Source organism: Chelonoidis abingdonii, chromosome 16, assembly GCF_003597395.2.
Source record: "Chelonoidis abingdonii isolate Lonesome George chromosome 16, CheloAbing_2.0, whole genome shotgun sequence".
Classification (NCBI taxonomy): domain Eukaryota; kingdom Metazoa; phylum Chordata; order Testudines; family Testudinidae; genus Chelonoidis; species Chelonoidis abingdonii.
Window position 1 is genome coordinate 7,414,945 of NC_133784.1, and position 16,699 is coordinate 7,431,643.

General features: G+C 52.7%; 1 protein-coding gene across 1 annotated transcript in view; it reads left to right on the forward strand.

The window, feature by feature from the left end:
- The first annotated feature begins 4,757 nt into the window (after window positions 1-4,757).
- Window positions 4,758-16,699, forward strand: part of CNNM1 (cyclin and CBS domain divalent metal cation transport mediator 1) — a 64,252-nt gene continuing 52,310 nt past the window's right edge. Inside the window, exon 1 of the mRNA XM_032764126.2 lies at window positions 4,758-5,346. Coding sequence (XP_032620017.1) covers window positions 4,869-5,346 — 478 coding nt within the window. The 5' untranslated portion in view covers window positions 4,758-4,868. The remainder of the gene's footprint in view (window positions 5,347-16,699) is intronic.

Consider the following 16,699-nt stretch of genomic DNA (forward strand, 5'->3'; position numbering starts at 1 on the left):
GGTGGAATCTCCATCCTTAGAAGATTTTAAGGCCCAGCTTGACAAAGCCCTGGCTGGGATGATTTAGTTGGGGTTGGTCCTGTTTGAGCAGGGGGTGGGACTAGATACCTCCTGAAGTCTCTTCCAACTCTGATATTCTATGATATTGTTGGGGACGAATGTGAAGGGCGGGACTTGGGGGCAAGGCTGTGGGGGTGGGGTGTGTAGGAAATGGGGGAGGGGTATGCCAGGCTGGGCTGTGCCGGGCGGGGCTGTGGGGGAAGCAGTGTGTAGGAAGTGGGGGAGGGGTGTGCCAGGTGGGGCACAGGGCGGGGCAGGTTCGGGGACGCCCAGATGTTTCAGGGGTCCTGGGGCAAAGTCGGGGGAGCTACGCCACTTGTACTCACCTGGTGGCGGTCCAGGTCTCTGGCAGCATTTCGGCATCAGGGAGCCCTCCAGTCACTCTGTGTCTTCAGCAGGACTGAAGCCCCCCCCGCCAAAATGACGCTGAAGACCCGGACCGCTGCCAGACCAGGGGTCATGGGGCCCCTGCGGGGCCCTTGCGGGGCCCGGGGCAAATTGCCCCTGTTGCTCCCCCGTCTGGGCAGCCCTGGGCAGGTTCTCACCTTTCCCCCGCTGCCGCCTCCCCCTTGCCGCCCGTCAGCGGCTGGCACACCCGGCACGAGCCAGGAGGGGGCAGCAGTGACCTACAGCGCCCCATCAGCTGGGAGGAGCAAGCGCAGGCACCTCATTGCCACCGGCAGCCACAGGCCAGGGCACAGGGTGCCCAGACAGCAAGTATGAAAAATTGGGATGGGGGTGGGGGTAACAGGAGCCTAGATAAGAAAAAGCCCCAAATATCGGGACTGTCCCTATAAAATAGGGACATCTGGTCACCCTACCAGGGCACCACGTGCGGTGTGCCCTGGGCAGCCCTGGCCCGGGTGGGTCTGGCTTGGGAGAAGCAGGCGAGTCCCTGCCCATGCACCCTGCCCCCAGCAGGCTCAGAACTCGGCACTTTGCCGTGCAAAACACAGGTCTTGTGCTAGGGTCACAGGATCGCACCTGACTGCAGCCGGGCCCTTAGCCCAGCACACACTCTCCCCACATGTGCACACACACGTACACACACACCACCATGCAAACCTGCATACACAGACACACTCAGAGCCCTCCCTTGGGTGTGGCAAATCATGCCAACCGCTCTGGACCCCACGCTTTCGGGGGCCCTGAGCTTCAATGTGCATGTGTTGTGCGGGGGGTGCTAGGCTGGCCTGGGTGGAATAGGGCTAGAGGTGCCTGTGGGACCAGGCCAGCCTAGGGGTTGGGGTTACAGGTTCGGGGGACTAGGTCAGCCTGGGGGTTGGGGTTATGGGTTTGGGGGGCCAGGCCAGCCCAGGGGAGGGGTTATGGGTTCAAGGGGGCCAGGCCAGCCTGGGGGTTGGAGTTACGGGTTCGGGGGGCCAGGCCGGTCCGGGGGTTGGAGTTACGGGTTCAGGGGGCCAGGATGGCATGGGGGAGAGGTTACGGGTTCATTCCGGGGGAGGGGTAGCATGGCGCCTGGCGCCGGCAGCGGGGTTCAGGCCTGCACTCACTGCTGGGAAATGCGCATTGTGTTTATTTTTCTTGTTCACCCATTGCCACACCTGCCACCAGCATCCTAGCACTGCCAGAACATGCCAGCGCCAGGCTGACCCCGTCCATTGCCCTTCCACCCTGGACCCCTCCCTTTTCCAGGACCCCCCAGCACAGGGGGGGCCCTTGTCCATAGCACAGGTGCCACCCTGTGACTCTCCATACTCCCTCGCCCCCCAGCACTGGTGTCCCCTCCTGACAGCAGATTTCACCTGTATAAAAAATGTTAGGGGGGGCATACAGGCCGATTTGTCCCGGGGCCGCGCAGTCCCCTTGGGATGGCCTTGGACGCACTGTCACACATACAGCAGCACACACATGCACACTCCCACTCCTCCCCAGAGGCAGATTATGATTTTTTTGGCAGCCTGGGCACAAACAACATTTGGGCCTCCACACCCTGGGGGCCTTGGGGCCAGAACCAGGGGAGCCAGGCTCTCCCACTTTTTCAATCTGGGTATAATAGCCTCAGCCAGGTGCTGTACTTTGCGGTGGGGGAGCTGGGGTGATCAGCTCACCTGGTGTGAAGCACAGCCTCTGCTAGCGGTGTCCCCACACCAGCTTCTTTCCCATTTTGGGGGAGGGGGGTGTAAGGTGGGCCTTAGCCCCACCACCATCACGGAGCCCTGCTCCTCCTTTCTCCCACTCCAGGCCCCACACCCTGGCAAGGCCAGAAGCTGGAGCCAGGCTGTGGGAAGAGCCGCAGGGAGCCTGGGCCGCTGGGGGAGCCCCGCATCCACCACCCACCCTGGGTAGTGCATCCAGGGGGCAGAGACGGGCCTAGGGCTGCTCTCAAACACCCAGCCCCTGCCTAGGGCAGGTGGAGGGTCCGGGGCTCCCTGTCTGGCTCTGACCACTGCCCAGCTCTGGCTTCTAGCCTGGCTAGAGGGCGGGGCCTCAGGAAAGAGGAGGAGCAGGAAGCAGGGCCTCAGTGGCTCCCCCACCTCTACCCAGCTTCCAGCACTCCTGTGGGGGGCCTGGGGCACAGGTCCCATGGGCCCATGTGATAATCTGCCACTGCACACACCATCACGTGCACAAGTGCACAGATTCACACACGTGAATATGCTCATAGACCAGGGGTGGGCAAACTTTTGGGCCTGAGGGAATAGAAATGGAATGGCAGGCCATGAATGCTCACAAAATTAGGGTTGGGGGTCAGAAATGAGTTCAAGGTGCAGGAGGGGGCTCCAGGCTGGGGAGTGGGGTGCAGGGTGAGGGCTCCAGCTGGGGGTGCAGGCTCTGGGGTGGGCCTAGGGATGAGGGGTTTGGGGTACAGGAGGGTGCTCTGGGCTGGGATCGAGGGGTTCAGAGGGCAGGAGGGGGATGAAAACTGGGGCAGGGGGTTGGGGCATAGTGAGAGGCTCAGGGGTGCAGGCTCCAGGCAGCGCTTACCTCAAACACCTCCTGGAAGCAGCGGCATGTCCCTTCTCTGGCTCCTTCGTGAGGCGTGACCCGGCAGGTCTGCCCGCTGCCCCATCCACAGGCACCGCCTCTGCAGCTCCCATTGGTTTAGGTTCCCGGCTAATGGGAGCTGCAGGGGCAGTGCTTAGGGCAGGAGCAGTGTGCAGAGTGGAGGTCCCTGACTGCCCCTACAACGTAGGAGCTGGAGGGGGAGTCTGGGAACCAAGCAGAGCAGTCCCCGACTCTGCTCCCCAGTGGGAGCTAGAGGGCTGGATTAAAATAGCCCATGGGCCATAGTTTGCCCACCCCCGACATAGACACACAATCACATACACACCATCACACATGCACATGCATGTACACAAACATGTAGATACACAGCAAATGTATGCGTGCACACATACATATATACATATCATCAGACGTGTGCACATGCACATACATGGACCCCCCACCATGTGTGCCCACACATACAGACACACCATCACATATGTGCAGACTCTGATACAAACACACACCATCACACAGGTGCACGTGTGTACACCACACTTGCTGGAGGATTCTCTGCACCTTGAGATCTTTAAACCACGATTTGAGGACTTCAGCAGCTCAGACTTAGGTTAGGGGGTTGTTACAGGAGTGGGTGAGATTCTGTGGCCTGCGTTGGGCAGGAGGTCAGACTAGATGATCATAACGGTCCCTTCTGACCTTAAAGTCTATGAGTCTATGAGGTGCACACCATCACATGTGCACATGCACTTAGACACACGCTGTCACGTACATGCATAGACACACACTGTCATACTGTTAGACAAGTTCACATGCACCAGGCTGAAATTCCAGGTTCAGGTGCCAGGCGCATGCAGACAAGCTCTGGAAATATTCAGATAGAGCCCAGAAAATAGCCCCTGAGCTGCCGTGGACGTGGGGCATAACCCAGGCAGCTTGGAGCAGCCCCACCTTCCCGAGCTGAGGGGAAGGCCAGAAGGCACCGTCCTGGGAGCTGGGAAATTGTCTGCTCTGGAAGGGACAAGGGCCCCCGCTTGCACCCCTCCTGGTGTTCTCTGAGGCTTGGCCCTTTCTCATGGGTGTCGGCCCCAGGCAGTTACAGTGAGCGGTCGGTGGGGCCGCACTTAGGGTGACCAGATGTCCCGATTTTGGGTCTTTTTCTTATCTAAGCTCCTATTACCCCCCACCCCGCTCCCGATTTTTCACACTTGCTGTCTGGGCACCCTAGCAGCACCTGCCCTTCTGGGGACACAGGTCCCTCCCCGTGGATTCCGGAGGGGGCCGGCGGCCACCAGGGGGAGGCCGGACGCAGCTCCCCCGCCCCAGTCTGGGCCAGCTCCCCGGGCTCCCCGCCCCGCACGTGGGCTGCCCGCCCGACTCCCCTCGCTGCACTGGCTGCTTCCGGGCCCTGGGGGCGCTCCTCCGTGCTGCGGGCTGTCGGCGCTGTTCAGCGGCCTGCGCCTGGCGCTGCTGTCGCTGGACCCGCTGGAGCTCGGCGTTAGCCTGCGCAACAGCGGCTCATTGGCGGAGAGGAGCAAGGCACCGCCAGACGCTGCAGAGCAGGTTGCAGGGGCCACGGCGGCCACCTACCTTCCCTACTGACCCTGCTGCTGGCCAGGCCAGGGGCCAACGCGAGCGCATGGGGCTGGCTCGGCTGGCTGTGCGCATCGCTGCCCGGCCAGGGGCCGGCGCTGGCCGGCTGGGTGCAGGGCGTCCCCTGGCTGCCAGTGCTGCTCTGCACCGGCGCCGTGTTCCTGGGCGGCGAGGTGCTGCCCTACTCTGTGTGCTCCCGCCACGGGCTGGCCATCGCCTCGCACACGCTCGGCCTCACCCGCCTGCTGATGGCCGCCACCTTCCCACTCTGTTACCCGCTGAGCCGCCTGCTGGACTGGGCGCTGCGCCAGGAGCTCAGCACCTTCTCCACCCGCGAGCGCCTGCTGGAGACGCTGCGCGCCGCCGACCCGCACAGCGACCTGGTGCGGGAGGAGCTGGCCATGGTGCAGGGCGCGCTGGAGCTGCGCACCAAGGTGGTGGAGGACGTGCTCACCCCGCTGGCCGACTGCTTCCTGCTGCGCTCCGACGCCGTGCTGGACTTCGCCACAGTCTCCGAGATCCTGCGCTCCGGCTACACCCGCATCCCGGTCTACGAGGGCGACCGGCGGGACAACATCGTGGACCTGCTCTTCGTCAAGGACCTGGCCTTCGTGGACCCGGACGACTGCACCCCGCTGCAGACCGTCACCCGCTTCTACCGCCGGTCGCTGCACTGGGTCTTCAGCGACAGCCGCCTGGACACGCTGCTGGAGGAGTTCAAGAAGGGTGAGGGCGCCGGACCCCCGGTTCCGTCCTTAGGCCACGTACCCGCACCGCCCGTCTCGACTCCCCGGGGCTCCGGCACCGCCTGGCTGTGCGCCCCGGGGCCGTGCGGTGTCCCCCTGTCCCTGCCTCCACCCGGACGTGCGCCCGCGGCAGCCACCGCCTTCCCTTTGCAGCCTCTGGCCCTTGGCCGGCTGCCCGTGGCGCCCCCAGCCCCAGCTCCAACCCCGCGACCGCCCCCTGCTCCCCCAGGCCCCTGCGTGCGGGCCAGCTTCTCCGGGCAGGGAGCCGGGGCCCCGCTGGTGTCGGAGCTGGGGTGCCCGGATAGGATGCCCTGGAGCTGGGCGGGAAGGGGGCTCCTGGGCTCTTTGCGCCCTGCATGAACCCGGCGTGTGCCTGCTGGCTCCGCGCCGCTCTCGGGGTGTGCGTTGCGGGGCGGGGGGCTGGCTCACGGCGTCACGCAGCAGCTCCTTGGAGAGGGGGGGGGCGGGACTCGTGCGCCCCACGCGGGCCCGGGGCGGGGTCCGGCTGCCCGGTGCTTTTGACTCCGAACCTGATTGCGAAGCGCTGAGGGATTGGAGCGAGCCCGGGGCCAGGCTGAGCCTCCTCTGGGGGCTCAGCGCCGTAATTAACCGCGGGGGGGCTCGGGCGGCTGGTGCTTTCCGCCGAGGGCTGCTCTGCATTGGCCCCTCTGCGCCCAGGCTGGGCGGGGTGAGGCCGGCAGCGGGCGGGCGAACGAGCTGGCGTGGAGCTGGGCTGAGCTCTGCCAGCCACCCTGGCACCTAACCGGCATCTGATTCTTTACCCCGCGCTGGGTAGCGGTAGTGAGTGCGGGGAGAAGCGGCTGGAGCCCAGGCCTGGCTGGGCCACTCCCTTGGGAAGGTCGCTGCTGGTCCGTGGAATGGAGAGGGATCCTTACCGGGGTGCCGCGGGAGGGTTAGTTAACACTCCCTGGGGGGTTCAAAGGCTGGTGCTTTGAATCAGTTTAACAGAGTGGCTGGAGGTGAGGGGCCTGCCGCTCCAGGCTTGTTTGGAGGTTTAAAGGTTACTTTTGTCCCTTCTTGCTGGTGGAAACTGACTAAAACTGCTATGAAATGAACAAGGTAACCAGACTAGGGCTGGCAAGTGATTACAAAATTAATTGTGATTAATTGTGCTTTTGAACAGTAATAGAATACCATTTATTTAAATATTTTTGGATGATTTCTACATTTTGAAAGATATTGATTTCAATTACAACACAGAATACAAGGTATACAGTGCTCACTTTCTATTTTTGATTACAAATATTTGCACTGTAAAAAACAAAATAAATAGTATTTTTCAATTCACCTAATACAAGCCCTGTAGTATGAAAGTTGAACTTACAAATGTAGAATTATGTACAAAAAACTGCATTCAAAAATAAAACAATGTAAAACTTTAGAGCCAACAAGTCCACTCAGTCCTACTTCAGCCAGTCGTTCAGACAAACAAGTTTGGTTCAACTGGCATGGGACCTGCTTCTTGTTTACAATATTTCCTGAAAGTAAGAACAGGCATTTGCATGGTGCTGGTGTTGCGAGATATTTATGTGCCAGATGGGCTAAAGATTCATAAGTCCCTTCATGCTTCAACCACCATGCCAGAGGACATGCGTCCATGCTGATGATGGGTTCTGCTCGATAACAATCCAAAGCAGTGTGTCCAACGCATGTTCATTTTCATTATCTGAGTCAAATGCCACCAGGAGAAGGTTGATTTTGTTTTTTGGTGGTTTGGGTTCTGTAGTTTCTACATCTGAGTGTTGCTCTTTTAAGACTTCTGAAAACACCTCGTCCCTCTCAGATTTTGGACGGCACTTCAGATTCTTAAACCTTGGGTCCAGTGCTGTAGCTATTTTTAGAAATCTCACATTGGTACCTTCTTTGCGTTTTGTGAAATCTGCAGGGAAAGTGTTCTTAAAATGAACAACATATGCTGGTCATCATCCGAGACTGCTATAACATGAAAATATATGGCAGAATGTGGGTGAAATAGATCAGGAGGGAAACAATTCTCCTCTGAGGAGTTCAGTCACAAATTTAATTAACACATTATTTTTTTCATGCGCATCATCAGCTGGAAGCGTGTCCTCTGGAATGGTGGCCGAAGCATGAAGGGGCATATGAATGTTTAGTATATCTGGCACCTGAATACCATGTAACGCTAGCTACAAAAGTGCCATGCGAACACCTGTTCTCATTTTCAGGCGACAATTATAAATAAGAAGCAGGCAGCATTATCTCCCATAAATGTAAACAAACTTGGTTGTCTTAGCGATTGGTTTAACAAAAAGTAGGACTGAGTGGACTCTAAAGTTTTACATTGTTTTGGTTTTGAGTGCAGTCATGCAACAAAAAAAAATCTACATTTGTAAATTGCACTTTCACCATAAAGAGATTGCACTACAGTACTTGTATGAGGTAAATTGAAAAATACTATTTCTTTTATAATTTTTACAGTGCAAGTATTTGTAATAAAATAAAGTTAACAGTGTACACTTTGTATTCTTTGTTGTAATAGAAATCAATATATTTGAAAATGTAGAAAAACATCCAAAAATATTTAATAATTTCAATTGAAAATCTATTGTTTTACAGTGCGATTAATTGCTATTAATTTTTTTGAGTTAATTGCATGAGTTAACTATGATTTATCAACAACCCTAAAACAAACAAAAACATTAGAAAAATCAGTCTGCTCTTTTTCAGTTACAGTAAGCTTGAGTTTTACAGTTTTTTCAAGTAGGCACATAACTTTGAGGATTGGTTGTTGGGTTTTGATTTTTTTTATTTTTTTTTTTGGTCAAAGTTGTCTTGTAAGCGCCCAATAGAGTAATGTTTGCAATGCCCTCCAGTGAGGTGTTTCAGCAAAGCAAATAAATTGCCCTATAACACCTGTCCCAACCCATATCACCTCCTTCCTAGGCACCAGATCTAGATGAAAATGTAACAGATGTTAGGGGTTAGTCTTAGGTCTGGTACTCTTCAATATTTTCATTAATGACTGACAAGGGAGTGGAGAGTTTGCTTATACAATTTTGAGGATAGCACTACACTGGGAGTGGTCGCAGGCACTTTGCAGGGTAGGTTTATAATTCAAAACTACCTTGACAAATAGGAGAATTGATCTGAAATCAGTAAGATGAAATTCAACAAAGACTAGAACAGAGTACTTCATTTAGGAAGGAAAAATCAAATGCACAACTGCAAAATTGGAAATAACTGGCTAGATGGTACTACTACAAGGATCTAGGAGTTATAGTGGATCACAAATTAAATATAAGCCAACAGTGTCATGCAACTGCAAAAACCAAACCAAACCCAACCCAACATATCATCATTCAGGGGTGTCTTTACAGGAGTGTTGTATGTAAGAAACTGGTCATTGTTGGACTCTGGTTGGCACTGGAGAGGCCTCAACTGGAGTACCATCTCCAATTCTGGGTACCACACTTGAGGAAAGATGTGGATAAAGTGGAGGGAGTCCAGAGAAGAGCAATAAAATTGATAAAAGGTTTAAAAATCCTGAGCTATGAGGAAAGGTTAAAAAAATTGGGCGTGTTTAGTCTTGAGAAAAGAAGACTGAGGCTTTGTCTAGACTTGCACTTCGTTGGCAAAACGTTTGTCGTTCAGGGGTGTTAAAAAAAACACCCACCCGAACAACAAAAGTTTTACCGTGGAAAAACGCTGGTGTGAACAGGACTTTGTTGGCAGGAGAGCTCTCATCTGCCGACAAACAACAGCTACACTGTGTGCAGCACAGCCTCGTCGTGTAGCCATAGCCTGAGGGGGGACCTGAGAACAGTCTTTGAATCTGTTAGAAGCTGTTCAACTGTCCTCCGTGTCCACTGAAGGTCAAGATGTAAGGGGCTCAATCTGCAGCAAGAGAGATTTAGGTTAGGTAGCAGGAAAATCTTTAACTATAAACAAACTAGAGAAATTTAGCCTAGACAAATCTACTATAAAGAAGGTGCACAACTGGATGGAAAACCATACTCATGGAGTAGTTATCAACGGTTTACAATCAAGCTGGAAGGGCATATTGAGTGCAACTCTGGGTTTCCTGGGCAGTACTTCCTGCAGTCCCTACCCTCCACAGTGCTCCCTGGCTGTGCTGTTGCATGGCCTCCTGGTAGCACTGTGAGACTATCAGCTGGGAGTTATAGTGGATCACAAACTAAATACAAGTCAACAAAGTAATACGGTGCCCAAAAAACCCACCATCATTCTGGGATGTATTAGCAGGAGTGTTGTAAGCAAAGACATGAGAAGTCATTCTTCATTCTGCTCAGCACTGATGAGGCCTCAGTTGGAGTATTGTGTCCAGTTCTGGGCGCCACAGTTTGGAAAAGGTGTCCAAATTGGAGAAAGTCTAGAGAAGAGCAACAAAAATGCTTAAAGGTCTCGAGAACATGAGCTATGAGGGAAGACTGAAAAAAATGGGTATGTTTAGTCTGGAGAAGAGAGGACTGTAGGGGGGACAAGATAACAGGCTTCAAGTACAGAAACAGTTGTTATAAAGAGGAGGGTGATAAACTGTTCTCTTTAATCACTGAGAACAGGACAACTAGTAATGGGCTTAAATTGCAGTGTGAAGATGCTGCCCGTGGGAGCCAGCTGAGGTCACTCAGTCAGGGTGAACTGCAAACAGAACAGGGCAGACAAACCCCAAACACTGGTGGATCTTCCAATACTTAGATTTACCAACCAGCACAGAACAGCTTCTGTAGCACCTCACTGGTTACTCAGAATCCAAACAACGCAGTTCCCTTAAAGTGCCCAGCCTCAGGCCTCCATCCAGACACACCTGTCAGATATGATGATGGTTACTGAAAATCTTATCTCGTCATATAAAAGAGAAGGTTCTTCCAATCCCAAATGATCAGCCATACACCCAGGCCCAATTATAACTTAGATCTTACCCAAAATACACACTTCAGCCAATTCTTGTTAACTAAACTAAAATTTATTAAAAAAGAAGAGAGTGAATGTTGGTTACAAAATCAATATACAGACAGACCTGAATTCAATTCTTGAGGTTCAGGTACATAACAGAGATGAGTTTGTAGTTGCCAAAAGTCCTTTTAGAAATAGTCCATAGGTTATGGTCCAATGTCCATATTCAGGGTAACTCTAGTTAGTAACTGGGGATCTCAGTCCTTATGGCATAAGGTTTCCCTCTCTTGAAACCCAAAGCAGATCGGAGAAGAAGGATCATGCCCCAAGGCTTTTATATATTTCCAGCAGCCTTCTGGCCTGAGAAAACAATAGGTTTAACTCTCCGTCTCCCAAACATCCTGGCAGTTAGCACAGGGTAATTTATCCATTAAACAGTTCAGATACAGGTTACCACAACCTTCAAAGAGACACATAGACAACAATACTATTTCACTCAAGTATCTTCCTAAATGTTAATATTCCTTTTTTGATCTTTGAATCAAAGCTCTAGCAATAGACAAGACTTGTTTGCTGACATCTCAAGACCTGAGCAAACACCTCCCCTTCTACCTCTAACATTGCCGGCTGCATTTCAAAGCTCTGTTCATTTACAGATCTTCCTAACCAGACTCTAAAGTTCGGCCATGGGTCAGGTCAGTCTGTGAGTTAATTAACTCTTTCTGGCCCTGTGTCACCTTTCAGTGAGACATTATATTACAGTCATAACGTTACAGCAAGGGAGATTGTTTGGATATTAGGAAAAACATCCTGTCAGGGTGGTTAAGCACTGGAATAAATTGCCCAAGGAGGCTGTGGAATCTCTATCACTTTTGAGGTTTTTAAGAGCAGGTTAGACTAACACCTATCAGGGATGGTCTAGATAATACTGAGTCCTGCCATGAGTGCAGGGGACTGGACTAGACGACCTCTCAAGGTCCCTTTCAATCCTACACTTCTGTGATTCTGTAAGGGTGGATCCTGCTCTTTAGGAAACGTCTACAGTGGTGACATGTTGCAGTCCATGAGTAAAGTTGGAAGCTGGGCATGATCAGGCTCCATCAGTGCCTGAGGCCTCCTTGCAGTCACAGGAAACTGGTCAGGAGAGAGTTGCTCACAAGGTCCTTGCTGAAGGCTGTGGAGGAGGAAGCTATTCCCCAACACCACTTGCCCTGTGACTGTAGAGGGAAGCGTTTCTTCTCCACCTCAGATGATAAGCAATAGGACACGCTGCATTTATCCCAATAGTAATGTAGCCACAGACTGGGCTCAGACTTGCACAAATAATTGTTCCCACTTCCTGGAATTGCAGCTGGATGGATTCTGCTTGACAAAGTATCCAAACTATCACCCTCTTAGTGGAAATTAATTAAAGCAGCCAAACTTTTCATTTTCAGGTGTGCTGATAGAATCACAGAACTGGAAGGGACCTTGTAAGGTCGTCTAGTCCAGTCCCCTGCTCTCATGGCAGGACTAAGCATTATCTAGACCAGGGCAGGCAAACGTTTTGGCCTGAGGGCTGCATCGGGTTTCCAAAATTGTATGGAGGGCCAGTTAGGGGAGGCTGTGCACCTCAAACAGCCAGGCGTGGCCCATTCCCCCCTGCTTTATGCCCCCTGATGGCCCCCTGGGGACTCCTGCCCCATCCACCCCTCCCTGTCCCCTGACCGCCCCCGGATTTCCCGCCCCTGACTTCCCCCTGTCACCCCATCCATCTCCTCTCATTCCTGACTGCCCCCTGGGTACCCCTGCCTCATCCAACCTCCCTGTTCCCCACCCTCTGACTGCCCCGACTCCTATCCACACCCCGCCCCCTGACCACCCTAAACTCCCCTGCCCTCTGTCCAACCACCCCCCGCCCACTGCCTGCCCCCTTACTACACTGCCTGGAGCACTGGTGGCTGGCAGCGCTACAGCCATGCCGCCCAGAGCACCAGGAAACACAGCTGTGCCATCCGGCCGGAGCCAGCCACACCACCACGCAGCACAGAGCACCAGGTCATGCCGCAGCTCTGCAACTGTGCTGCCCAGCCTGAGCTCGCAGCCCCGCCGCCCAGAACGTTGTGCCGGCAGTGCAGTGTGCTGAGGCTGCGGGGGCGGGTGGGGGAACCACAGGGGAGGGGCCAGGGGTAGCCTTCTGGTCCAGGAGCTCGGGGCTGGGCAGCAGGGTTCCATGGGCCGAATGTGGCCCGCGGGCCGTAGTTTCCCCACTTCTGATCTAGACCATCCCTGACAGGTGTTTGTCCAACCTACTCTTAAAAACCTCCAATGATGGAGATTCCACAACCTCCCTGGGCAATTTATTCCAGTGTTTAACTACCCTGACAGGTAGGAAGTTTTTCCTAATGTCCAACCTAAACCTCCCTTTCTGCAATTTAAGCCCATTGCTTCTTGTCCTATCCTCAGAGATTTAGAAAAACAATTCTTCTCCCTCCTCCTTGTAACAGCATTTTATGTACTTGAAAACTGTTACGTCCCCCCTCAGTCTTCTCTTCTCCAGACTAAACAAACAGTTTTTTTCAATCTTCCCTCATAGCTCAGGTTTTCTAGACCTTTAATCATTTTTGTTGCTCTTCTCTGGACTTTCTCCATTTTGTCCACATCCTTCCTGAAATGCGGTGCCCAGAACTGGACACAATACTCCAGTTGAGGCCTAATCAGCGTGGAGTAGAGCAGAAGAATCACTTCTCGTGTCTTGTTTACAACACTCCTGCTAATACAGCCCAGAATGATGTTTGCTTTTTTGCAACAGCCTTACAAAGGTGACTCATATTTAACTTGTGGTCCTCTGTGACCCCAAGATCCCTTTCCACAGGACTCCTTCCTAGGTAGTCATTTTCCACTTTGTATGTGTGCAACTGATCATTCCTTCCTAAGTGGAGTACTTTGTATTTGTCCTTATCCATCACCACCAAGTCTTGTGCTTTGGATGATTTTGTTAGTTGTTTAAAAAAAGCCTCATCCACCTCTTCTTCCTGGTCAGGTGGTCTGTGGTAGACCCCCTACCAGGACATCACCCGTGTTTTTTACCCCTTGTATCCTTACCCAGAGAGTTCCAGCAAGTCTGTCTCCCATTTCCATCTCAATCCAAGTGTGTACATTTTTAATACCTAAGGCAACACCTTCTCCATTTTTTTCCCTGCCTTTCCTTCCTGAGCAAGCTGCACCCTTCTTTCCCAATATCCCAGCCTTGTGTATTATTCCACTAGATCTCTGTGATGCCAACTATGTCATAGTTGTGTTTATTTACTAGCATTTCAAGTTCTTCCTGCTTATTCCCCATACTTCTCACATTAGTATACAGACATCCAAGGTACTGATTTGATTTCCCCACATCCAGTTCTGTCTTGTTTCTCCTTTATCCCTGCTATAACAGCCCATGCTCGCCCCAGATTCTGACCCTTCTCTCAGGTCTCCATGTTTTTACTCACCCGTGGGCTTTGGTCACCTGCCCCCGTCAAACCTAGTTTAAAGCTCTCCTCACTAGGTTAGCCAGTCTGTAGCCAAATATGCTCTTCGCCTTCTTTGATTGGGTCCACCTATCTCTGCTTAGCAATCCTTCTTCCTGGAACATCATCCTGTGATCAAGGAAGCCGAAGCCCTCCTAGAGACGCCATCTTTGCAGCCAGGCATTTACCTCCAGGATACATCTGTCTCTGCCTGGGTCCTTACCCTTGACTGGAAGGACTGAAGAGAACACAACCTGTGCTCCTTCACCCTTACTCCCAGAGCCCTATAGTCACTTCTGATCTGCTGAGGGTCATACCTCGCAGTAGCATTACTGCCCACATGGATAAGTAGCATGGGGTAGTAGTCAGAGGACTGGATGAGCCTCGACAATCGCTCCGTAACGTCTCAGATATGGGCCCCTGGCAGGCAGCATACCTCCCGGGATGCCATGTCAAGGTGACAGATGGGTGCCTCTGTCCCCCTCAGAAGAGAGTCTCCAACCACCACTACCCTATGTTTTCTCCGAGGAGTGGTGGCTGCGATCCTCCCAGCCTTGGGGATACATGGCTTCTCCTCCTCCATCTTTTGGGGGTGATTCCTCATTGCTCGTTGCCAGGGCAGCATATTGGTTTTCCATCACCATGGTGGGTGGGTTTGGAGTAGGGAGTAGCACTGCCTGCTGCTGGAAGTCACCAGCAGCCAGTGTCCTCCGTGTGACAGAGCCACATCCCCCTCCCCCAGGCGCATGACAGAAGTCCTCTGGAGCTGGGTAGCATCTGCAGCCTTGGATGCTCCATGTGAATACTCTCTAGGAATTCCTCCTAGGCACAGCTGCTCCTCGGTCCAGCCACCTCCTCCTGTAGCTCTGCCACCTGCTCCCTGAGAGATTCCACCAGCAGGCACCTCTCACACTGGATGGTCTCCCCAGCCTGGCTTCCTGTGAGTGGGAAATGCAGGCCACAGTCTCTGCAGATCCACATTGGGATCTGGGTAGAGGCATCCAGGGTAGGGATCTCTGTCTGGATGCAGGCACAGGCGGAAGAGACAGGAACAGCGTTGGCACTGGCGATGTGGCCCTTCCTAACCATAGCGACTATATCATGTCTCCCTCCCTCAAACCCCCTCTCAAACTCCCCTGTTGTGGCTTAGTTCCATCTGGAAGTCACTACGATGCATTCATGTATGTTATAGTAAATCTGATAAGTGTGTAAACGCTGAGAATTCCTTATGCCACAGTAGAGATGTCTGGAGTTTACTGGGGTGAATGGAATTATCCTCTTGTGGAACCGTGGGAACGGGCATTTCTGGATATCGTAGCATCAGGTGCCAAAAGTGCAAGTTGTATAAAAGGAGCACAAAGTTCAGTAGCAATAAGATTAGTCAGTGGTCTAATGGGTTACTCAACCCAACAAGGTCAAATGTGAGCTCCTGGCTGACAAAATGAGAACCTAACAGGGTTGAGGACCACTCAGGTCAAAGTTAATTGCTAAGGATCCAAGTAGTACAAAGGTAACTGGTGGTAAGGAGAGGACTGAAATTACTGGTGAACTGGAGGAGAGGGACTGGTTGGGATCAAGTGTCCAGTCCAGAAAAACAGGGCAAGTGACAACGGAGTGAAAACAAAATAGGCACATGGTCAAAAGTGAAAAATAAGTGTCTGTTCTACCAGTGTGAGAAGGTTAAAGTCAAAGACAGATGAACTAGAATGCCTGGCACTGGGAGAGGAACTTGACTTAATGGTCTTTTCCATAGTATGACAAACTGATGAGACATGAATATTTGACTTAACCCCACAGGCAGGACAGATTAGGCCATAAGGGGGGAGGGTTGGAGGGTGTGCAGCACTATATGTAAAGGAATCCCTGGAATCTACTTAGACTTTCTGACTGGAGAGGACCATGCAGTAGACGCTGCATGGCCATGTCACCAGTAGCAAAAAACCACGTACTCGTAGGGTAATGCAGCAGCCTCCTTAGGGAACAAATGTTGAGAGGAACTGAAGAGGCAACTAAATCTATAAGGGAGGTCTCCAGCTACCTGCACATATGCCAGTCCAGTGTCGCAATGAGGGAGGGTTTAGAGAACCAATGTGCTGACAGCTTGAATAGGTGCTTCTTGGAATAGCCCAGGAGTAAGAGTAACCACAATAGAATTAAACAAAAGCAAAATCTAATGGCAGTTAAAGTTCCAACAAGACACGCTCCATCTAGCCAAAGCCTTAAGAAATGGAAATGACAGAAAATGCAATACCAGCACACAAATCCGTGGTACGCCTACACCTTCAATACTGGGTCCAGTTCCCATTGCCTCCTCTCTGCTTCCTTTGGTGTCCCTCAATGTGTAGCTCCCCATGAATCAGGGATGAGGGGAGCTGCACTTGCCTGGGACTAGGAGGGAGAAACACCTCTGCTAGAGCCACTCCTGACCACGTCAACCCTTCTGCAGCTTGCAAGAGGCTGTAATGTGGGTCGTAAATGTCTAACATTTTATCCCCATTTAAAAAATACTGAAAATAAGTTCACCAGGATCCACCCTCTGTGACTAGCAGTGACTTGTCAACTGGAGGCATAGGCACCAACTCCATGGGTGCTCCGGGGCTGGAGCACCCACGGGGAAAAATTAGCGGGTGCTCAGCACTCACCAGCAGCCAAGCTCCTCTCACCTCCTCCCTCCCTCCCTCCCAAGCGTGTCGCATCCCCAGTCTTCCCCCTCCCTCCCAGTGCTTCCTGCCCCCCTCGCCACCTAACAGCTTAGGGCTTTCCTGGAGTGAGGGGAAGGAGTGGGGATGTGGCACGCTCAGGGGAGGAGGTGGATATGGGGCAGACCCTTAAGGAAGGGGTGGAATGGGGGTGAGAAGAGGTGGGACGGGACGGGAATGGGGGTCAAGCATCCACCAGGCAGAGGGGAAGTCGGTGCCTATGGAGGGGTGCACCCCTGTGAAGGAGTCT